Source organism: Clupea harengus, chromosome 5 (assembly GCF_900700415.2).
Source record: "Clupea harengus chromosome 5, Ch_v2.0.2, whole genome shotgun sequence".
Classification (NCBI taxonomy): Eukaryota; Metazoa; Chordata; class Actinopteri; order Clupeiformes; family Clupeidae; genus Clupea; species Clupea harengus.
In genome coordinates, this window is record NC_045156.1 from 11,363,090 (window position 1) to 11,388,442 (window position 25,353).

The 25,353-nt window shown below is 44.9% G+C and overlaps 1 protein-coding gene across 1 annotated transcript; it reads left to right on the forward strand.

The window, feature by feature from the left end:
- The first annotated feature begins 658 nt into the window (after positions 1 to 658).
- On the forward strand, positions 659 to 24,743 carry ppm1j (protein phosphatase, Mg2+/Mn2+ dependent, 1J). Its single transcript, XM_031567697.2, has 10 exons — positions 659 to 1,397; positions 10,482 to 10,602; positions 13,921 to 14,250; positions 16,248 to 16,360; positions 17,885 to 17,969; positions 18,755 to 18,873; positions 19,135 to 19,198; positions 20,491 to 20,598; positions 22,028 to 22,179; positions 22,948 to 24,743. The coding sequence occupies exons 1-10, from the start codon at positions 1,138 to 1,140 to the stop codon at positions 23,093 to 23,095; spliced, it is 1,500 nt and encodes a 499-aa protein (XP_031423557.1). The 5' UTR covers positions 659 to 1,137; the 3' UTR covers positions 23,096 to 24,743.
- The last annotated feature ends 610 nt before the right edge of the window (positions 24,744 to 25,353 follow it).

A 25,353-nucleotide genomic window follows, 5' to 3' on the forward strand; every position in this document is an offset into this window, starting at 1 on the left:
TCTTTGTGGAATTCATTCAGTGTGGCCTTAACCTTTTTAGTTCGGAGGAAACCCTCAACAAACCCTCTGCTTTTTATAAATCACATACAAACAAACAAAAAAACATATAAAGACCTCTGCAAGGTGTCCAGTCTCCAGCCTTCGTAGTAAAATTGTGAATGTGAATTAATCCTGTGCAACTGATGTGAGAGAATCACACAGCCCACAAGAGGGTACCCAAACATCAGGATGCAGTACAAGACACCACTATGTAGCATACTAACACAGCAGGATGCAGTACACAAGACACCACTATGTAGCATACTAACACACCATGGGCATTATTAAGTGTAAATTGAGTAGTTCTTCTGAGCAGCGCTTTTTGCCCAAAGGGGAAAAGTGTGGGTGGGATTTAGGTTGGTGTGAGCTGTGAGTCAACGTCTTCTTTTATTCTAATTGCTCCAAACATTCTAAAAATAGCACTGAAACATTGCAGACCTATTGAAAATGACCACAAAAGAAATACACTAATACTATTGTAGTAGCAGAGAGTAAAATAAACAACGTTAAAGGATTTTCGAATTAAATTATTATTGTTGTAGTGTTTTTATTATTATATAATAATAATTGTTATTATTATCATTAATAACTAGCAGGAATAGTATTACATCATCATCTGACATTTATGTCGGTGTCATTCAATAATCTATAGAGTGCACAGATAGGTCTTAATAGAGATATAGTCAGGATTTTTTTGATGGTATAGGGGTATAGGGATTGTTGCACAGGGTTATTGTGATATTGCACTAGACAGGTTGCCTGCATTTACTCGCCCACCGCCTATGACGATATGGTGGCTAGCTGAAAGGGACCGCCGCACCGTTCAATGCTGTGGAGGTTACTTGCAGTAGCCTACGGACTGGTGTGATTATACGTCCTGCCTTGCCAAATCCTCGGTGATACGCACTCAGCTCTTAGGGAGTTTTTTTTTTCCTACGAGAAAAACATTGTCTGTCAAAACGTCACATGTAGCCAGAAACGATCGCTTCCTGCATCGCGTTTTGTCTCCGGGAGTTTGGTTTATCTCTGTAGTTCATTTTTATTTATGAATTGATTTGAAGTCGCAGCATCTTTTCTTCATGACATATTTTTACCGCAATGATAAGCAAAGTTAAAAATGCCGTGTCCACTCTGGTGGGAGGGATAATGCCGCACGGCCACCACCATCACCACCAGCACGGCTCGGGCAACGTTCAGAACTGTGGGTCGGACGGTCTTCCTCCCCGCTTCCCCTATTCTCGACCTGAGTTTTTGGACCTTACGCCGGAGCTACTGCAATACTCCACAGAACATGCATCGAGGCCGGTCATAACACCAAAGCGGGATAGCAGGCTGTCGTGGCGGACGGGCTATGCCGAGTGAGTGGTATATTTTACATAGATTCTACAAAACGGCCAGCAAATAACACTGACTGACACGCAGCAAAATCCTGAGACGATTCATAATTAAGTGATGGTTGTCCAGGGCAACATCGCAGACTGCGATTCAGGGTTTAGTCGCACACATTTACGTCATTTTTTGAGAAACATCTTTGTCGTCGATGTATCTTATCCCTGCATGTTAAACGCACTGCTTAAGATAGGACGGCGTCAGCCGCAGTAGCCCTTTTAGGCGACTGTAACATCCGAATCATAGTAAGTGTAGCGAAGGTCAGACTTTTCCCCAATGCGCCTTCCTTTCAGAAAGATGGCAACTATGGCAGACATAGTACATCTTAAAGTACAACCACTGCAGCACTGCAACATCTTGTGTCTGTCGACTGTATCTTTATACTGTATCTTTTTTTTAGAATATTTCAGAGGCGTCCTTGGTATATCTGTGAAAGACCATCTTTGTTTCTTGTTCCAGCTTTAGTTAAAGGCACTCTGGGGGACACCCTTTTTGTTCTAACGTCAACATTTTAGGCTGTCCTAGAACTCCCATTCACAAACTATGCAGACATGATTTGAGACGGTCACTTACATTGAGTATTTAGGCACACAGGGTCAATGAAAAACAAGGTAAGTAAGTTGTTGTCTCAGCCCACTTCCTATCAGTAGACTAATACCTCAGAGGTTGACTACATTAAAGTATGCAGATGTAAGCTAATCTTCAAAGGGATAGGTCTTCGAACATTTTCAAACTTTGTCATGGACTCTGTGACCATGTGTGTGAGTGCATGCATGTGTCTTGGTGTGTGTGTGAGAGAATGTCATTACTGGTACATCTGGAACTCATCCAACGTCTTTTGCAAATTAATTCCACTGAGCCTGCTGAGTCGAATTGACAATGGACTCCCTGTAAAAGTGTGCTTAGAGATGACATCATAGCTCTTGGTATCATTGATGGAAGAGTGGTACCCAGAAAAAAGATGACCCAGCAGCGATGTATGTTGTGAAAGTTGGTATGCATCATCATCTTCAGTGGCTTAGGGCATTTTATATGCCATCCTCCCCCCCAACCCCCCTACTCACGCTGTTCAGGTCGGGTCCAGCACGCTAGGTTAAGTGCACTACATCCCGATAACAAACCGGGCCACCAGTGTTAAATGAATGGGAGATGCATGACAAAGTGGAAGAGTAGTTCTTTTTCCATTTCTCCTAAATCACATAGTGTGTGGGCAGTCTGCAAGTGTGAAATGCAGTGGGCAAACTGTCTAATGATGTGTCAAAACACACAGTTAATCCAGGATTAAACTCAGCGAGGAAGCCTGCGTGATTTTATTTAGACTAGAGACTTGAAAAATGTTAATGCAGTTTTCAGAAATTTTGATTGCATAATGGTGCGCTGCTGGAATTATGAAGTTGTCACGATGACTGGTGAACTTGGTGTGTGACTCAGTTCATGGTGACAGCGGTCTCTCAAACTACAGAATGTGACAGCCTTAAACACCATTACTCAGAATTCGTAATGAATTGGTCAGAGTAAAAAAAGAAACTATGTTGTGTTATGTGTTATGCTCAACACTGATACAGGGTAGTCCTTATACAAAAAAGGGTGAAGTGGATAGGTGATAACAGTCATAAGCTAACTCAGTTATTGATAGGAAAACAGGCTAGGGATCTATGAGCACAATCAACTATTAGGGCTCCAACAGGACACCAAGCTACTATGACATTTTTCCTCCGTCCACTCTTTACGGTGAGAATGAGCCCTGGCATGCCTTGCCTGTCACTTCTAAAGTCATTTTGTTTGCACATTGTGCTGCATGGTCAACTCAGGGATACTAGTCAGTGCCCAGACCTGTCAGCTGCCCTCTTGGGACAAGGGGGGATCTAGCAGCTTCCTTTCATTCGATGCAGTCAACCCCTCCACACACACACACACACACACACACACACACACACACACACACACAGACACACACACACACACACACACACAAACACCTCCAGCATCAAATCCCAGGCTGTATTGGTTTTAAGTTAAGACAGGAAAAAACTGCTGAGTCATGCGGTCTCCATCACGGTGGCCTTGGGGAGCACTGGAGATACGCTACAGTAAAGGTCCAAAGTTGCGATGATCCTGAGTCAGTGAGACGTGAATGAGGGTAACTTAGGACACAAGGGTGTGATTCAGGGCAATGCCCTTCTGAAAACACACACCTGATTAGCCTTTGGCAGCACACTGGGTAAATGTCCTTTTAGCCTCAGAAATAAGCACTTACAGCCAAAGTTAGCATTTTTTTTGGGGGGGGGGGGGGGGTAAAAGGTCATGCGGAATATGCAAACTAGTCACATTTGCAAATTAATTGGTGGAAAAGGTTACCACCTCACTATAAATTGTATCTCACATTTAGACTGGGTGTGTAGACTGTTGTTATTCTCATCAGTAATTATGCCACAATTGCAAGCCGTTACATTGATGTGTGGCACACCTATGAGTGCGCAAACTGGTTATGAGATTCCAGTTTTCTATCGTATCGGCTGTATTGGATGTAGATGGAAAATTTCAAATAAACTAAGTCTGAGCTAGTTTTTCAGGTTATCCAGTAACGGTTGTTCCCTTGACTGGGTGTTTGAACGGTGCTAGCTAATTCGCTCAGATTGCTGAGCCGAGTCTCTTCTTCGGCCATCTTTTAGTAAATCAGCACTGTGCTTTCACTTCAAATGGAAGGAGGACAAATGTCATACGTCTGAATGATATGTACGCATCAGTATTTACAGTATAAGCCAGTGTGCATGGCCCTGTGAGTTCTGCTTAAGAGAATCAATAAAACTGTAATGGGATGCTCCCTTTATCTCTGGTCTTGTGGCTGGTACCGACAGCCTGGCCTGGTCTGACAAGGCAAACCACTCTCACCTCTTTGTTTGATATGGATGCACGCCACTTGCAGGTCTTGGCACAGGTTATCATTATGGTTTCGTTTGTCATTGAAAATTAGTTGGGTTAGCCTTGTGCGGAGCCTCTGGACAAACCCAAACAGTATTTCAGACCTTTGTTTTCTCATTACATACTGTTTACAACTGTGTTTGTATATCTTTTTATTATTGCTTTGGTAGTACTCTTGTGTAGCCGTGCCAATGAAGCTAATCTGAATTGAACTGTAATTTAACTTACAGTTGTTTGTTCTCGGAAACCAAGCACTCGTGTTCTCTAACCTTCTCTGGAAACCTCAAGCTAACCACAGACAGGAAATGATCTTTTTTATAACTCAGGGAGGAACTACCAGACATGTCAGTAATGTTTGTTAGAATTCAGGCACAGATCACCCAATGTGGAAGGACCCGAGAGTCCATGTTTGATCAGCATTTGTCAGAGTGTCCCGTTTTGCCTATCTCTAGAGAGTTTTGGTTTGGTCCCCTTGGCTTTAAAGAGATGTCACATGTTAAGATGGAATCGTTGCTGAATTGTAAACATCACCCCTTCCTCATGTCAAAATCGTGCAGTAGACCGAAAGGACCTGCAGAAGGGGAACTTGCTGGAGAGCTGTACTTCCACTTTTTTAGAGGCACATTTGCAGGAGTCTGTTTGGCACCAAGACAGATGGGCGTCTGTGGGTGTTGAACTCTGTTTGTTATGTGAGTCGCACTGCAGCTCGTGTGGGCCACATGCGGCCCAGACCTGGCTCACGTGTGGCATGGATCAACCCGCAGCATTGATCATGCATCCATTCACACCCGCACAAGTATCTTAACGTGAATATTTCAAGAAATCACCATTAAATCACTGTGACACCATATAGTATTAAGCATCGACATGTAGGACTGCGTGTATATGCAAATGCATGAACTAAAGCACGTCACGTGGGACACTTGATCAGATCAGGAACTGAAGTGTTGGACAGTGTGTGACCACTGAGAGTTTGAGACTGATCCAGTGTACAGGGTGTTTGGTATCATCACAACCCTGCGAGAATGGGCAGCATGTATCTGGCCGTGTAGGTGTTGGGATAGATACAGTTTCAAGAAATAGATGGTACTTCGTGGTAGAGTGGACAGAGTACAGCTATCAAGTGTAATAAGAGTAACATAGCATTGACTTCCCCATGTAGCCCATGTGTATAGGAATATTACTGAGGTATAAAAATGGAGGGCTAGCTGCCTGGTAAATTGTCATTCACTTGTGTTCATTTCATGACTGAAGTGAACGCAAGAACAATAGAGCCTGGTAGCTTGCAGGAGATTCACTTCACCACCTTTAACATATGGTACTTGTCGTTACACTTCCTTCCCATATGCATGTTAATGCCTCACTGCCAACCACCTATTAGAGCCCAGTCTGTATGGTGTGGTTTCACATCCTCACGTGTACTTTTACTTTTAGGATCATTGTCATTTTATATCAATATGACTTTTTCTTTGCCTTTATTGCATGTGATGTGGGATCCTTACATGGGGTCCTTACATTTATGGAGGATTTACATATTCAGTGTGGTGTTTCTCCATATGTTTCTGCACTGTAATTACTGTAATAGTATACATTCTCTGTAACAAGAGCCATGAAATGGACATGTGAGCATTTCCTATTAATAATGTGCAGGATTTGCCAGATGTGTGCTACTTCATACTGAGATTGTGAAGTGCTCACAAGCTGTTCTCAATTTCTAATTAAAACTGAACGGTCTTGGTATGTGACCAGTCTGTCAGATGTGACACAGTGCTGATTTTGAGACGCTGGTTTGAAAGTTTAACTGACGACTTTTAATTCTTCTATGTCATCAGTCCTAATGCATCCTGTTGATCTTATAGTCCAGCTTACCGCTTTCAACTGATTAGAAAGTGGATGCTGTTTCATAATCCTGAGTTCGGGGGATAGCAGTGGCTTTCTCCGCCGCGTCGACGAAAGCACACAACACAGTAGAAACGCAACCTCACGTGGGGTCACTGAAGGTGAGTGGCTGAGTGTCATTTGGCTGCATTACATCTGTACTTCGCGAACGCAACACCAGTTAGAGATGCGGTCCTGAGTGACTGTGTGTGTGTGTGTGTGTGTGTGTGTGTGTTTACGCGTGTGTGCGTGTGTGTGTAAGTGCGTGTGTGTGTGCGGGCACGCCTAGGAGCCGTAGTTCACCACTAGCTCAGGTCGCCGGTCCCTCTCTGCGGCTGGCTGCTCAAATCCCCTAATCTCAGCTGCTTGTCATGGTGCATGTATCAGGTTGTAAGTCCAGCGAGCCTTCGCTTGTCGGATTGTTTACTGTGTTGGCCCTTTGCTAACGGGATATCCCTTGCTCTTAAAGAGGTCAGAGTAGCATACAGCTTTAAACATGCTGATCTCCACCACACCAAAGAACAGCGCGACAGGTTATTAAATGTATTAAATGTTTGCAAAACATCTACATATAGGACTGTGTAGGATACATAAACTAAACCCTACTGTAAATCTGAGGGACTAGTTTGACTCTTGCACAAAGCAACCCAACTTCTGGATTTTCATTGGTCAGGATTTATGTTGATTCTAGGGATGATAGAGCTTTCAGTTGGCCTTTGGTGGCTATGACCCCTAACACAAGATCACTATGCTCTGAAGTCACATGAGGGGATATTATGTAACATTTATATGAATGGCACTGTGCCAATAGCTATCTGCTGTCCATCATGTTCATTTCAAAAAGCGTGCAGGAGATATTTGTGGTTCCCTGACCGTACCATGGTAGGAACACTCAGTGCTGGGTATGATTTGGGTTTTGAGCTTTCTCCTTTTGTGGGTGGTATTGCAACAAAGAGAAAGCTACAGTAATTCTAGCTAGCTTACAATTATTGTTCTAATAAAAAATATACTGAAGAGCAACAGAATTTTCCCAGCACCACTCGAACCACAAGCCACATTTCCAGGGAAAGACTGAACCACAAGATCTTTGGTTGTTAGCTTTAATAAAGCTGGGCTGAGATAGAGACAGGAAGAGCCTGGTGTGACATCTATACGTCCCCTGCTCTGTGTGGATTGGGCACACGTGGTTTAGCCAATCACAAGTACAGTAAATCACACCATCACTGCAGTACATTACACTGACATCAGTCAGGTTTGCTTCGAGCAAGCAGATAGATAGACAGACAGACAGACAGACAGACAGACAGACAGACAGACAGACAGACAGATAGACCGACAGACAGGCAGACAGACAGGCAGACAGACATGGTTTCGGTGCAGGGTGGTCTGAGGAGCAGCAGAGAGACAGACAGACAGACAGAGAGACAGACAGAGGGACAGACAGACAGAGAGACAGATAGACAGACAGACAGACAGAGAGACAGACAGGCAGACAGACATGGTTTCGGTGCAAGGTGGTGTAAGGCAGCAGATCGAACACAGATCCTCCCCAGAGCCAGCCTCAGTCTGGGCTCTCTTACTGAGAAAGTGGTCCTTGTCTGCAGCATGTTGATCTCGGGCTTCAAACACTTGTTTGATGCGAATGAAAGCCATGCAGTTTCTCAGTAACAAAGTGAAATTTTGCTCAATGAAACACATATTATTCACAGACAGCCATGGGGGGCAGGATTGGGAAGTCCCCTCTGCTTTGAAAACCCCACATTAGCTGACAATGCGTGAGGAAGACCCAGACCGTCATCACACAGGCTGACAGCCTTGGTGCTCTGATGACAATGCCGCCACGCCGGAGATGAGAACCATTAATTTCACGTTTGCTGTGCCGACGGTTCCACACAAAGGCCGCCGCAGGAGCAGATGAAGCCACTTTAGATAACATCCGCAGAGGCAGGGAGGAACACAATCCCTCCTCAGTTAATAGCATCCCCCCAGTTCCATCTCAGGCGGGTATGGCTGACTTGTTGGCCGCAACACAAATAGAGACGGACAACAGGGGAGAATTCCAAGTACGCGATTTAGTGAAAAACCTGGGTACGTTTACTCAGAGTAAGTGGTAAACCTCATTCTCCGCTCTTCTATTAGGAGGTTTACCCAGCTTTGTCACTAACCCATGTATTTGGAATACAGCGACCCACCCCCAATGTAATACAAATTATATGTTATATTTAATGAAACGCATTAATCCATTTCTCAACTCAACTGGTGCTAAGATCACAGAGGTTCATGGTTGTTATACGCAGGTAGCACGTATACTGAAATAAATGCATGTCTCAATAATACTGTACGTTGCTTTCAGTTACAGTGTCTGCTAAATGTTTAAATGTAAAATGTAAATAGAATAGCTAGCAATAACACTAGCAACACAGAATGAGAGAGGCGTTCCCTTCGATCCAAACCTATCCAGGTGCAGATGATTGAGAAACACGTACCCTGGCACCACCCCCTGCCCTCACACTACCACTGCAAGGGGCAGCATAGGGGGTGGCAGGGCATAACCCAGTGCCATCACCACATACAGCAAAGACACGAGAGTCCGAAGCCAGTCCATCTCCAGCTGATGGCTCCCCCTCAGTCCCCTCAGGTCTAGAGGAACAGGCCCGTAGCAGCAGTAGTGTGTTCTAGGAACAGGCCCGTAGCAGCAGTAGTGTGTTCTAGAGGAACAGGCCCGTAGCAGCAGTAGTGTGTTCAAGAGGAACAGGCCCGTAGCAGCAGTAGTGTGTTCTAGGAACAGGCCCGTAGCAGCAGTAGTGTGTTCTAGAGGAACAGGCCCGTAGCAGCAGTAGTGTGTTCTAGGAACAGGCCCGTAGCAGCAGTAGTGTGTTCTAGGAACAGGCCCGTAGCAGCAGTAGTGTGTTCTAGAGGAACAGGCCCGTAGCAGCAGTAGTGTGTTCTAGGAACAGGCCCGTAGCAGCAGTAGTGTGTTCTAGAGGAACAGGCCCGTAGCAGCAGTAGTGTGTTCTAGGAACAGGCCCGTAGCAGCAGCAGTGTGTTCAAGAGGAACAGGCCCGTAGCAGCAGTAGTGTTCTAGAGGAACAGGCCCGTAGCAGCAGTAGTGTGTTCTAGAGGAACAGGCCCGTAGCAGCAGTAGTGTGTTCAAGAGGAATAGGCCCGTAGCAGCAGTAGTGTGTTCAAGAGGAACAGGCCCGTAGCAGCAGTAGTGTGTTCTAGAGGAACAGGCCCGTAGCAGCAGTAGTGTTCTAGAGGAACAGGCCCGTAGCAGCAGTAGTGTGTTCTAGGAACAGGCCCGTAGCAGCAGTAGTGTGTTCTAGAGGAACAGGCCCGTAGCAGCAGTAGTGTCAGTCATGAGGCCAGACGCATCTCCTCAGGTCTCTGGCACCCTGCCCCTGCCCTTAGTGGAGAGTGAGTGTCCAGAAGAGCCTGTCTGATTGCCATGGCTACCGGAGGAAAGCACTTTAGCTGACATGCCTTTACAGCGGAGGATGTGGGGGCAATGTGTCCACCACTCAGTGCTTTGCTGTATCAGATACTCTGTGGCAAGGCGTCTCAAGTAACAGTGTTTACGGCTCGTCTTTGTCTGCCCTATTCTCCTCCTCTCCCTTTCCCTTTCTTTACTATCTCTCTCTCTCTCTCTTCATCGTGTCCTCTTTCCTTCTCCATTTATTTTACTCGCTCATCTTTTTTTAATTCCTGTCTTCCTTTCATCTTGTTTCCCCCTCTGTCGCTTCCAACCAAACTCTCTCTCTCTCTCTCTCTGTCTCTCTCTCTCTCTCTCTCTCTCTGTGTCTCTCCCTCCCTTTCTCTCCCCCTCTCTCTCTCTCCTTTGTCTCTCTTTCACGTACACTCTGACTGTCTCTTTCTTTCCCCTCTGTCTTGCTGCTGCCCTTCTATCTCTTCTCTGTGCTCATACTTACTCTTGCCCCTTCACCCCTACCAGTCTTTCTGTCCCACATCTCTCTCCCTCTCTCTCTCTCTCTCTCTCTTTCCCTCTCTCTTTCTTCCTCCATGCAAATGGTGTTCCTCCATGCAAATGGTGTGTACACAGAGGTCTGTGTATAGTCTTTGTATTACCTGTTGATGTGTGTTTATGTAATTGGTGCTCCTTTACTATGGTGTGCATGGGTGTAGCTGGGGTAGAGCTACAGTAGTTCAGTAGCTTTAAGTAGCTTTAAGGAGTTTTAAACATCTCTCTCTCTCTCTCTCTCTCTCTTTTCTCTCTCTCTCTCCCTCTCCCTCAGGGTGATAAATGCTGGGAAAAGCATGCTGAATGAGGACCAGGCATCATGTGAGTTGTTGTACGTCAGGAAGATCAGCGGCAAACAGCAGCATCGCGCCTCCATGATGCTGGATGACAGCGGGGTGAGTGAGTGAGACACAGACACAAGCAGAGCGGCATTCTCTTTTCAACCCTTCTCATATGTGTCACTCTGAACAGCTGGGCCAGCCGTTTTTTATTGAGAGCGAATTTTCATCAAACAAGAACAACGAAATACAGACAGAAACAACAAAAACAGCAGAAAGACCGGCAAATAACAAACTTGTCCTGAAGCATTCACTTGTGGACAGCGTTATTATCCAGGCAGGAGGGCTTCAGATACAGTGTGTTTTGGAATCCTCTCAGGGCTGTGATAAACTGACTAGAATTAGGACTTTGTGTGTTTACTCTCAACAGGCCACCTGACCTACTGTGGCTTGTTTGTTGTTTTTCAGTTGTCCTCCAAAGCCGCTTTAGATAAAACCGTATGCCAAACGAATAATTGTAAAACGTAAATTAACTAGGTTAATGTGTCAAAAGTCAAATCAGAAACTGGCTATATAAAGAATTTACTAGGGTCAGGCATTCTGTGAAAAAATGCCCCTGGGTATGCCATTGCCACGGCATGCTCTGGCTGTGCCCTAGTAGGGAATTAAGGTTTTATCACCTTGCTTGGGGCCCGTGAGCTCTGGCCTGAATACCACACAGTCGTACAGCCCTGTGAGTCAACAGGAGCAAACAGGTAAGTTTGGGCAGGGAAGAGATTGTTCCAGATCAGATTAGAGGGGATTTAACCTCGGGGGTCATATGTGGTCAGAGCAAGAGGCCTGGAGAAGGACTCTCCCTGATACACTTACAACTCTAGTCAGCCCTGAGTGAATTTACAACTGAAATTAATGCGATTTTAATTACTGTAGTGGATGTTTGTGTGTTTGTGAGTGTGGGTATGAATGTGTGTGTGAGTGTGTGTGTGTGTGTGTGTGTTGTGTGCATGTGCTGATATATGCGTGTATGTGTTCGTCAGTTAATTTGTTTGCATGTATTTGCATGTATTTGTGTGTGTGTATGTGAGTGTGTGGGTGTACACATCTACCATAATGCTGGTGCCTTTCAAAACAGCACACGCTCTTGTGCTCCGTGCCAAAGACGACGGTCAGAGCCACACAAACTAATCTCCCAGCAGTGTTTACCCTGAGTGGTCGATACAGTATCAGGGGCCAGTGCCCTCCTCCCTTCTCCACGTACACAAATCCCTGTCAACACACACTCACACACACACACACACACATGCACTCGCACACACGCACACACACACTCACACAGGTGCACTCGCACGCACACACACACACACACACACACACACGCATGCACTCGCACACACACACACACACACACACACACACACACGCATGCACTCGCAAACACTCGCACACACACACACACACACACACACGCACACACACACAGACACGCACACACACACTCACACACGTGCACACGCACACACACACATACACACACACACACACACGCATGCACTCGCACACACACACACACGCACACACACACACACACACACACGCACACACACACTCACACACGTGCACACGCACACACACACACACACACACACACACACACACGCATGCACTCGCACACACACACACACACACATACACGCATGCACTCGCACACACACACACACACACACACACACACACACACACGCACACACACACTCACACAGGTGCACTTGCACGCACACACACACACACACACACACACATGCACTCGCACACACACACACACACACACACACACACACACACGCATGCACTCGCAAACACTCGCACACACACACACACACACACACACACGCACACACACACACACACGCACACACACACTCACACACGTGCACACGCACACACACACATACACACACACACACACACACACGCATGCACTCGCACACACACACACATACACGCACTCGCACCCACACACACACTCACACACACACAGACACAGGCACTTGACAGCACCCTCTCAGCCTCTCCACTAAATCAATGACATCACCCATTAGTGTGCCCCGCCCCATCCCTAGTGGCTGGAATGGGACAGATGTTCTATCGCCATGGCAGCCGGGCTGGCTTCTCTAGCTGAGGAGTAATCAACAAGGAAGAGGCCAAAGAGTGGCATTGGGTTTCCAGCCCGGCCAGTGGCACACGTCTTAGTGTAGGACGCAGATTAAATCTCCCGAGTCGGGAAATCTTGTCAGCGGGCCATGTCTGGAAATTTGTAATTGCAATCAAGTGTTTGTATTCTCTGCCAGGTGACTGAATCCGGGCAGGGGATGTGGTGTAGAGTTGCACGATGGGTGAAATGCCTCTATGGCTCCCCCTGCTGTACTGGTATAGACGTGCAGGGCTGTAAGGATCTGTTTTGTGTTTCAGTGAGGTTTTAAATGCTTGAATTCTGTTTGTTTTTATTGAGCTAAACTCTTTATGATAACTACACCCATAATAAATATTAAAATGCAGACTGTAAAGCCTTACAAACTGATAATACAAAGTCAATTCTAGTCAAAACTAAATTCATATACAGTAAATGAAAATATCTTTTAAGCCACACCAAAACTGGGTTTGTTTTGGTGTGGGTTCCATTCAGCATTCTAAATACATTTTGAATTGGGCTTTTGAGGACCACTGTGGATACCTTGAACTCACGAGAGGAATCAGCACCATGTAAAGGCATACTGGCCCATCCTTTCAAAGTGACAATACAACTCAAACTAAACTAGATATAAATGAATATCTTATGCTCGGCTTAAAATGTGTGTGTTTTTTCTTGGTGGTGTGGTCATTTGTGGTGTGGCATTTGAAAGCATTTTGACTCATGCTCGTGGGCAGCCGGGCGATCTGGAAGCGCTTGCGCGTGACTCAGAAGGAAAACAGCACCTGTACACACTCATGCCCCATCAGCCTCTGAACAGATCTCAAATGCCATATGCCTCTCGCTGTCGGACCAATGCACACGCATCCGCACACAAGCATCTGGGCCTGAGTCAGTCGGTGTAGGAGGCTCTCTCTGTTTAGGCCTCTGTTGCAGAGGTGGTTAGCAATGATGCTAGGGTCAGAGGGAACACCATATTGGTCCTGAAACGAGCATCTGGCCCACATCTGGGCCACATCAGGGCTGCATTCAGGCCAGAGTCAGCTGAAGCAAGTCTGTCCCACTTTCCCTTTGTCTTCAGCTCACCAAGCAGGAACAACAGGGACTTTTAGTCTTTGTAGCCTTTTTAATCTTTACTAGAAACTTTAGAGGGACTGTTAAACAGTGATACATAAGTGAGTCATCTTAAAATCTGCCTCTTTCTCTCTCTCTCTCTCTCTCTCTCTCTCTCTCTCTCTCGTTCACAGGATACTACTGGCATCCCTCTTCATTACTGGGGGGTGTTTGACGGCCACGCCGGTTCTGGTGCCGCCATCATGGCATCCAAACTCCTCCACCGCCTCATCCGAGACCGCCTGTGTGACGTGGTGCACCTCATGGAGAACCCCTCCACACCGCCCCCTATCTGCCTGGCCAAGAATGGCAGCCCTTACCAGGCGGACGTGAAGAAGGGCGCCGGCCCGGAGCCCGAGGAGCCGGACGCGCTGACCGACCCGTCCGCCCGCTTCCACATGGAGAAGGTGATCAGCATCGAGGGCCTAATCACCGGCATCATCGAGAACGCCTTCCGACAGATGGTGAGTGTGCCTCGCGCTGCCCAGCGTCAAGCCCTGAATCGGCTGTTATTTGAGTCTCTCTCTCTCTCACTGGTAATGGCTCTGTGGCTGACTTGGGTAGCAGCGATGCTAGGTTGGAAGGTGACTAAGGCAGCCTCAGAATGCTGAGTACACACAAGTATGTTCCCCAGTCAGGATCAAGTCTGATGGAGAGAAGAGAACAGAAGGTACCCAGACCGTCACAAGCATTTCCAGATGCTGCATTTGATGCAAACTGGTTAGGTAGGATGGTTGCATTCTTGCTGACATATATACGTACTTCTCAGTACATTTCAGTTCTTAGAGAGGGCATAGAGAGAGTGTGTGTCTGTGCGTAATCAGATTGTTTAGTAAATCAATAAACAGATCAGATGGAGACTCGGCAGGTAATTTGGTTAGAAACTGATTTATAACACGTTCATATTGGCAAAGTTGGTACATTTACCTGATTTCTGTCAAAATTGGATTACAGTAAAGTTCACATTTTTGGCAAAACCCTCTGAATCTGAGTAGTGGTCTTCCATTGCCAGATTCGACAGTTGTCACTGTGTTACATTTATGGAGAAAAGACAAGGTTTGATAGTGGAAGATGGTCAAATCCACCCCCCGAGGTCACATCCATAGGCTTACAACCACAGCCAACAGTGCACTCTCATGCTTGAACCACTACTCTGGAGCTTCACTCTCACAAGACTTTGGATTGATTTAGAAAAGTCCAACACAGTTAAATGTACCATCTTTTTTCAGTCACATTTAAGCCAAATCCTAAAGGCTTCTCTTCAGACCTAAAAGCGATGAACGTCTGTCCCTGTGAGACTACTCCAACTCACTCCACAACTGGGTCAGCCTTTCAATGAATGGCCTGTGCTCCATTTCAATTTAAATATTACACAAGATCCCAGTTCTATATTGACTCTCTAACTGCATACATAGCCTTAAAAATCACCCATACAGAATCGTAGCGATGAAACCCCAAAGGAAGCTAGTCTGTGATTCATTCCATATTCATCTATCCATTGTACTTATCTCTGTCTTTCCATCCGATCGACAAAGAACATTCGCAAATTGCTGGTGAGCGTAAGACTGCCCGCCAACAGCTTAAATTCAGTGGTTTAGTGACAACCGAGGCTGAAAATTGTCTCTTGAAATATGTTAGTGTTTCTGTAAATGGCAGTCGAAATTGACAGTTTAAAGTTAATTGGGAGAGGAAGATGGAAAAGGTTAATTGTCTGACCATGTGCGATGAAGCAGGCCCGCAGACATTAATGATTCACTCCTTTGGCCGCCGTGCGCAGAGTGAGAGATAATAACCTCGACTCTGTGAACTATCCTCACCCTGACATTGGCAGCATATTTCTCCACTTCTGCAACATATTCTGTCTCAGCACATTCTTTTTTTTTGTTCTACGCATTGCAGCAGATGGCAAGTCTCACGAATGATGACTCCTCATAACTCCACTGGCAACAGACATTGTAGACCGTGTACTTGCGAATTAATCAAGTAATAATTATATGGAGAGATGTTGATTTTACTTAAGATGCTGAGCAGTGTCATAGTGGTAGGAAACAGGGTCATTTCAAAGCCACTCTCAGGGGAAGTGTTTCTATCCAACTCAGCTTCTCATTAAAAATGTCTCCTCACTGCAATATAAGGCTTGCATGTAAATATGGATCTTTCAAAGGTTGGGAAATGCTCACATGTGCTCACTGAATACAGAGATACAGTATATATGTTTTTGGATTTTGATTCCAACTGCTTCTACTTCATAACATAAAACAAACAAACTGAACGTCCATTAATAAACCAAAACAAACATCAAACAAACAAACTAAAAGTCCATTAATAAACCAAAACAAACAAACAATACAAACAAACATTATTCCACACTAACCCCCAAAAGCCATCCACTGTTCACACTATTGGAGTACCATAAGGAGCAGCTTTCCATTCACTGTGGCTTGCGTCTCCATTCATGCAGGACGACCTGATAGAGAAAGAGAAGGCCTCGTACAGCATATCAGGAGGATGCTGTGCCTTGGCTGCCCTCCACCTGATGGGGAAACTCTACGTGGCAAACGCTGGCGACAGCAGGTACGTGTTCAGGGTCAAATCCGCCAGGACACAATGAACCGGGAATTTATTTAGCTATGTCATTCATTGCACTGCCCCTGCAGATCCAAGTTCAACACAATTACCTGCACTCAAGTCAAGTGAAAACCATTTCCTTCTGGTTAGCATCTGGTTTCATTTTCACTTCGTTTAATCTCAATTCCGTTTGATTACAAAATTCAGAACCATTAGCAGTGAGCATTTTTTTTATATCCGCTGTTGTGTTATTGGGGTTGTATTTCCTCCCTTATGCTTCAAAATAAATGACAAAATGGGATGATGTCATTTGCCCAGAGCTGCCCAAACCGTATGTGTATATCTGTATAAAGTGTGTGTACATCGATTCTGTACACACACTTATGTGAGACACACACAACACCCCTGCTAGAGTCCATCTAATAACACATACTGGCACCAGATGTGAGAAGCAGAGCAATCACCAGGGTGATATGAGCAGATGTTCCGGTTTGGGCGAAGGGCTTCATGGCCATGATGCGGCTGCAGCCTCTTGCACCATTTCATTGCATCTCTAAAGGGCAGGGGAGAGCGAGAGAAACATGCTGAGAAGAAAGGGCATAGACTATTGGAGTGGGATTTAATGAATACATTTGGGTGACAGGCATTGAACACAGGCATTATTCAGACTGGGACAGTGTGGTGCAGTGGTCCACAAGGCAAAACAGAAAACAAGTTAATAAAACATACTACTATAGTCAGAAGCAGGGCATTGTAGGAGAGATAGAGAAGACAAGAGAAGAGAAAAGAAGAGAAGAGGAGAAAAGAGAAAAAAAGAAAAGAAAAGATAAGAGAAGAGGAGAAAAGGGAAGAAAAGAAAAGAAAACAGAAGAGAAGAGAAGAGAAGCAGTCCAGCCATAGTCTAACCACATACAGACCGGTGCCTCTGTCAAAGACCTCTGGAGTCCACCCTCACTCCATCATAGTCACCAGTTTCACCCCCATCACCCCCTTTGTAATCCACATACAATCTGTGTTGGTTAATACCTACATTTGAAAAAAAAAAGCATGAGATGGTTTGCACATCCAAACATATTTGGCAGAGATTAATGTAATCTAACAATACAAAATAGAGATGTCTGAATACTTAATCCCAATTGAATGCGCATCTATCATTTAGTCTAACTTGTGAAATCCTGCATTCCCAGTAGAATAGCTTCCTCAACTTGTCCTGTTCTGCAGTCATAGCGAGTCTCTGCAGTTGTCCTTGCTGTGAACAGCACCCCCTGCTAGCAGAACTGTGTAACAACAGCCAGATAATGTGTACTCCATTCCAAGCCAATTGCATCATCTCTGTTTGGTCATGCTACTTTGATTTTTTAGCAGCTAATGCCACAGGCTAGACTAAACAATTACCCTTTGCGATGATGGTGCCAGACATGCTGTAATATAATGGTCTTGAGCCACACCATGCACTTTCCCTTCACTGTAACTTATTTCCACCCTGCAGCGTAAGCATGGTGTGTTTTTCACATTGTATATTCTTCACAGGGCCATAATTATCCGTAATAACGAGGTCATTCCCATGTCCAATGAGTTTACTCCAGAGTCGGAGAGACAACGCCTGCAGTACCTGGTCAGTAGCTCTTTCTTATGGCAACCGTGGTAACAGTACTATGGAATGCCAAGTTGTGCTGTAGAATTCCATAGAATGCCATTGCTGACATTCTCTTTCGCATACAGGCATATTCCAGAATCTCAGCTATGTGTTTTGCCATGCATTATTGATGAGAATGTGTTCTGTATGAAATAGGGAGAGGAGTGCTAGGGAGAGACGCTGACACACACACACACACACACACACACACAGAAAGAAAGTTAATCATACTGTAACACCCAGCGTATTGAGAACCTGTAAAGAAAGCTATCAGACCACCCACACTGTGAGCCAGAATGCTGGCCAGGATTATTTTTCCTTATCAATTCCCCCTTTTGACTTTATTGCATAAATTCCTGCCTGAAAGAATGTTGCTATTACTGCATGAAATGCAGTGTCAGAGAACTCTGGTATGCAATCCATTTTCACGCAGGAATGGTCATCAGTTACTACATGTAAGTTACAAATATGCACCGTTCCAATGAAAATGGAAAGGTGCTCTTATGAACTTACGTCTTGTCTCTTTTGAAAAGGTTAGGACCAGTGACCCGAATCAGGAGAGTTCTGTTTATGTAATGGCATTTCACAGGCACAAGCCAAACTCATTCAGCCGTTATCCTAGTGTTCCAGGCGTATCCTTACTTACTGTGTGTTATTCATAATAACTGTACAGCATTGGATTACATTCTTTGGGCTAATTATAAATGGATAATTTTGGCTGTGTGCTCTGGCTTTCACCACATCGGCTCTGTTTGTCCCTCCAGGGCTTCCTGAAGCCGGAGCTTCTGGGAAATGAATTCACACACATCGAGTTCCCTCGGCGGATCCAGCACAAAGAGCTGGGCAAGAAGATGCTTTTCAGGGACCACACAATGACCGGCTGGTAAACACCCACAATTCTGGTTACTCTAGTGGTGTGTGTGTGTGTGTGTGTGTGTGTGTGTGTGTGTGTGTGTGTGTGTGTGTGTGTGTGTGTGTGTGTATATTTCTGTTCACATCTGCTGCTTGTTTTTGTTTTGTATTGTACTCTAAAAATAGTGTGTCCTGAAATCTTGAAGTTCTTGCCTGCCAGAAAAACTTTTAAGGTTTCTCGAGTAAGTGGTTTTTTTTCTCCCACATTTCTCTTTTTTATTTTTCCATGTAGGGCTTACAAGACCATTGTGGAAGAGGATCTAAAATTCCCACTGATCTATGGTGAAGGGAAAAAGGTACCGTAACATAGTGTTTATGTATTTGTTTTGAATCACTGACTGGTAAACTCAGCCATACCACAACAAATGATCACCCCTTACTCCCCCCTCAAGAAACACATACCAAAGGCAGGCTCATTGGTCCTCTCCAGCACTTTAGATTTAGTGTAACTTACTATACAGTGAATTACAGTCAAACAGTTCATATCTCCCTTGCACATAAACCCATGACCTGGCTTTTGTAGCATAACATTCACCATGCCTAAAACCCCCTGGGCACAGCTCGGCCTATTACATGCGTCTTACATGCGGTGGTATTGAGCAATGGAGTAAGTAAAGAGAAGTAGTCTCCTTCCCTCCCCAGGGCCTTTGAATGAAGGAAGGTTATTATGTTCTCCCTCTTGTTCATTCTCAGCGGGGAGTTTGTCCACTGTAAGAGGCCCTCGCTTAACTCCTTTAAAATTATGAGAGGCTCATGCCAATATTATTCCTGTTTCCCTGATAAGCAGTGCAGACTTGCTGTTGGGGACCCCTGCCCTCTTTCTCTCTCTTCCCCTTCCTCCATCTCTCTCTTCCCCTTCCTCTTTCTCTCTCTTCCCCTTCCTCTTTCTCTCTCGCTCTCTCTCTCTCCCCCGGCTGGTAGTGTAGTGAGTGGAGTGGAGATGCTCTGGAAAGCCTCATTACTACGTTGGAGTTATGCTCCCGAGCCTGTAATCTCCCTTAAGTGGATTTTCCTAGAATCACACAGCACACCCACAACACCCTACTGGCCTGCTCCCTCCACCCTACCTAGCATTAACCCAGAGCCAGTAGCCCTGTGTGTGTGTGTGTGTGTGTGTGTGTGTGTGTGTGTGTGTATGTGTGTGTGTGTGTGTGTGTGTGTGTGAATGGTGTCTGTACATGTGTGTATTAATGTAAAAGTGTGTGTTTGTGCGCTCATGGTGTGTGTATTAAAGTAAAAATGTATGTGTGTGTGTGTGTGTGTGTGTCTGTACATGTGTGTATTAATGTAAAAGTGTGTGCGCTCATGGTGTGTGTATTAAAGTAAAAATGTGTGTGTGTGTGTGTATGTGTGTGTATGAGTGTGTGTGTGTGTATGAGTATGTGTGTGTATGAGTGTGTGTGTGTAGAAGTGTGTGTGTGTATGTGTGTGTGTGTGTATGAGTGTGTGTGTGTATGAGTGTGTGTATTTGTTTGTATTAATGTAAATGTATGAGTTAGTTGTGTACTGTGCATGAACTCACATTCACTGTATGCTCATGTCTCATGTCTCATGTCTCACGTCTCATGTCAACGCATATCTCCTGCAGGCGAGAGTCATGGCCACTATAGGAGTGACACGAGGGCTCGGGGATCACGACCTGAAAGTGTACAACTCCAACATCCACATCAAACCCTTCCTGTCCTGCTGTCCTGAGGTGAGACACGCACAACATGTGGCAGCCATTGTGTGGAGACCAACCAGATGTGACATCCTCAAGGCAAACCTAATGCTTTATAACTCAATATCCCAGAGGACTACAAATTCTTTCAAGTCTAAGTGCCCATGAATGTTTGTCATGTGTTTGATGTCTGTACAAGCTCATCTGAAACAGAAGAGTGTTTGCATTTCTGTGAAGCTTTGCCAGTTTGTGTTGTTTTTTTGTTTTTGATCTGATTGAATCAGTCCCATTGTTTTTTCCTGTAGCAAACAAGTTTTTTTGCATCTATAAAGGTTTTTTTTCTTTATTGGCAAAAACGATCAGATCACTAACATCTCCCAGAGACATCTCAGAGAAAGTCTACTGTCAGGTGTAAATCATTACACCAACTCGCAGTAATTGACCTAAATCACAGGCATGTTACATAACTACGAGGCTTGCGTAACACTGTGAAAGTCTCAAGTGTGTCATTCATGCAAATAATGTTTTCATGCCCAGGTATCTGTCTATGAGTCAGGTAGGTGTTGGCACTATGGCCACTTAGGGTTGGCCACTAACCCTAACCCCAAAATAATCACTGCATTCCTTAAAACTAGCATAGACATAAGTCCTAGCAGTCCTCTATTATGAGCGTGTTATCCTTCACCCAGTTTGTATGTTATGATGCCTTATGATCAGTGTGTTATGATGCCTTATGATCAGTATGTTATGATGCCTTAGGATCAGTGTGTAAACCCAGGTTTCACATCTTTAGGGTTTCCTTGACTTCCTAGGCTTTTCTTGACTAAATTGCACCATGCATCCAGCGACCTTAGGTCGAGCCTAAGGGGCTAGTGGACAAGGTTTACTGTTTTGTGGTGTATTTGGTGTCAGAGTAGACTAGTGATGATTGGCGGGCAGATCAACTTAAAACAGAAACACATATCTGATACAAATCAGATATCAATCTAAAACAGAAACACATCTTAATATCTGAACAAAACATTTTTTTATTCTGATTTGTTTCCCTCCCAGTGAACACATATGTGTTTCCCAGAATAGACTGTATGACTCAAACCATGGGGGTGAACGTTAGTGAGAGGTGGTTGTGCCCTGGAGCACTGTACGCCATGAATCACCAGCTAGCACGCTACGCTACAGCTGAGAATTTCACATTCAGGAACATCACAGGGCTAGATTATCTCTTTAGAATTCAAAAGCATGGAGCAGTTATGCGCAGATCCGATTCTAGTTTTAATTGGAGACCAGTCAAAGCCTTAGAATTCAGAACTACAGAGTTGTCATGTGCGGAGCTGACTCTAGTTAGTCTGTTGAAAGCTTGAGAATTCTAAAGCATATAGAACAGTTGTTTGCAGAGCTGATTCTAGTTCTAATGTGTTCTAATTGCAGTTCTAAAAGTTGTCCACCTCCGCTCCTTCATGTTCAGGTGTTGATGTACAATCTGGCGGAGAACAAGCATGGCCCTGATGATGTGCTGGTCATGGGCACAGATGGCTTGTGGGATGTCACCACCGATCGGGACGCTGCAGATGCGGTGACAGCTTTCCTCTCATGCTGCGATCCCAGTGATCCCATGAGGTGCACACCTCCTTTGCTTAACGCTCTTTCTTAAAGGGACAGGGCCACCCAAAATGACATTTCTATCATTATCTGCTGAACATCATTTGTCACTTGTCAGCAATGAAAGGTGTGCTTGTCAGTGCATCTCAAAACGAGTTATCCAACAAAATGTCAATGGCTTAAAGGAGCGGGCCATTGTTCACAGACATAGTGTACAAAAATAGACCTATGCCCTAAAATAAGACGCTTAGTTCTCTAAGTCTTATTTTGCTCCAATAGGAAAAACGGACATGAGTTTAAGTTGGCATGAGAATGTGTGGATAATGACAGAATTTTCATTTTTGTGTGAACTATATCTTTGTAAATCTTTTAATATATTAACGTGCAAATCTGCAGGATTACAAAGAGGATTTAAAGTTGTTTGCAGTAATTTGTTCTCCGCTGTGCGATCATATTTAAGTGGAAATGCACGCAGCCAATAACAAATGTGATGTATTTCATGTAGAAAACCAGTAGATGTCAGTGAACACACACACACACACACACACACACACACACACACACACACACACACACACACACACACAGTGGTCCATAAAATATTTACATACAGTGATACACAAAACATTTGAACAGCATCAGCAGAACTCGACACAACACATCTTTAAGTGCTGACAGAGATTTTCCCCTCAAACAATATTGCCTGACCAAACCACCGTCATATTTGCATTTAAACAAGATTCTGCTTCTGTGTAAATATTGATTTGCTTTTCCTCCCCGCCTCAGGTACACGATGGCCGCCCAGGATCTCCTGATGCGCTCGCGTGGCATCCTGAAGGAGAGGGGGTGGCGTCTGCCCAACGAGAGACTGGGCTCAGGGGATGACATCACAGTGTTTGTCATCCCGTTAGCCGGAGCCGAGACAGAGACATGACAGGGCTGCCGAGACGCTGGCCGCAGAGGACAAGACCGCCAGGACCGGGGCGGGGGCGGGGGCGGGGCGGGGAGGGGAGGGGAGGGGAGAGTCACAGCCCGCCACCCTCCCACCCTGCCCTACCTAAAAATTAAAACAAAAATTTAAAAAAGGTGTGGACGTTAACTCCCATATCCATAAGGGCGCTTCAGGTGCAAGAGGGCCTTTTCTGCCTCCTTCTCGTTCCTGCCCACTTGCCCCAGCTCCACCTACGCCATCCATGACATATCAGCTGGTGGAAAACATCACCAGCCCCCCCCCCCTCTCTCTTCTTTTTCATCTTCTGGTTATACATTGCTCCAGCTCTAGGTGACTTGACAGGCTCTTTTTTTAATCTGTAAAAACAGAGAATCTGTGGCTACCTTTCATCTAAATGGATCTAATCAGAAAGATTATCAGGACTTGGTTCACTCTCATATGGCAGTACAATATTGTATATGGATGGGATGGGTGCACCCTCCGACACGGGTGCCGGGGAGTGTCTTACAGGTGTCTCATGTGGGAGCTGACCAGTTGATGAGCAGTAGGGGGAGAAGTGGTAATGTAAATGGACTCAAAATTAATCCCTTATGACTGTTCATGAGGAAGAGAGCTTTTTTTTTTTTTTTTTAAATGGAAGCACTTTATTTCTGGTTCATCTGTGTACGTAGCAAGATATATTCATTCTGCAGTCATGTCCATGCTTGATAGCTAGGTGACCCTGGCGTGGATCTGGCCCGATTTGGCACGGATCATTTCCAGAGATACCTGCCATCTAGGTATCTATGTGAATGTTTTACCAACCTTACCCCCCCAAGTATTGTGCCCACATTTCTTGTGTGAAATCATCCAAAATGAGCAAATGATTGGTATGGATTAAGAAAGTATTATTATCAGGGAATTGCCATCTCCCATAAATACCATAATTAGAGGATCAGTTTGGCTTACTGACTGACAATCAATAAATGATTGGAAGTAAATACACCCAACCATCAGCAAATCTTCTGAAAGCCAGAAGGTCATGCTGCTAATATTTTTGCCTACTCTTGGATGAACCGTGGTTCCCTACCTCTCCTAAATAGCCATGTAGAATGTAGTCAACAACTGAACAAACAAACGCAATGGTGTGTTCTCCTTTTAAGTGTTCATCTGAGCTTCGCGGCCGCACTTTTGCCCGGGCATCTTCGCCATCTCGCCGCCGCTGTAGATTTTCCCTGTGTAGCTGGTAGGTGTTTTTAGATGTAGTTTCACAGTAGAAGACTTGAACTCCATAACACAAGCAGATGAGTCGGCTTTGCTGAAGAGCTGACGCAAGGCTCCCTTACTGTGTGGAAAGCTTCGAAACGCGTTCGGTGAGAGAGGAGGTGTGTCTCTCTCCATCATGCAGAGCACAGAAAATACATCTACTACTCATGAACAACAGGAGATCACGGAGAGAGACTTTGGAGAATGCTCTCTGTTCTATGAGTTCGGTGCATGGTGCGTATGCGCACACTGTAGCCTACCACCCCCATAGCAGATTCATTTTGTGCTGTAACATGGCTTTATTTCTCAAATGACCTCTGTCCGTTGTGATGTATTGCTGTACAGTGTAAATTTGGGCAAAAATAAAACCTTTTGCTTTATAAAACAGGCCTCCTCTTTCTGTCATCCACACATGAAGCTGTACTTAGTCAAAATTGAGTGAAATAGATGTGCTGTTAATTTGAAATCACACATTGCCTGAGTAGGAGGAGGACAAACAGGTTGATCTCTGACATGAAGCAACCCCTTACCAGCTTTACTGGCTGTCATTCGAAGCTCCTGTGGAAATTATGACTTCTACATACTTATACTTGTATGTGACCCAGAAGTGATTTAAAACACAAAAATGTTAGATTTCAGTGTGTTTTGGGAAAAAATGTACATAGCCTATGATTTCATGTGGCATTCAGTAGCACATATATCAGCTACTGTTCTGAGCAGACCCATATAAATGTGGGGCTATCAAAGAAATGGTAATTTACAAGGAGAAAACACTCAGAAATCAGGTCAAAGGGAGATTAGTTGTTTGTACAAAAGGGCTTAAAGAATTTGCTCATTGGTTTGCACACTGGTGCATTAGTTGTGTATTCAACTACAAAACCTGGAAGCCTTTTTGGGGAGAGTTCATAGAGACACCCTTTCGAATCGCAAGTGAACTCAATTTTCCGTCCGATTTATTCCACTCAGCATTCTACATTACGTTATTCTCTCTCTCT

Bases quoted from the DNA above. Each gene is read 5' to 3' on its own strand.
- ppm1j (XM_031567697.2), top strand. From the start codon at position 1,138: ATGATAAGCAAAGTTAAAAATGCCGTGTCCACTCTGGTGGGAGGGATA. The intron at 10,603-13,920 runs GTGAGTGAGTGA...TCTCGTTCACAG, and splicing joins TGATGCTGGATGACAGCGGG to GATACTACTGGCATCCCTCT. The intron at 22,180-22,947 runs GTGCACACCTCC...TCCCCGCCTCAG, and splicing joins GATCCCAGTGATCCCATGAG to GTACACGATGGCCGCCCAGG.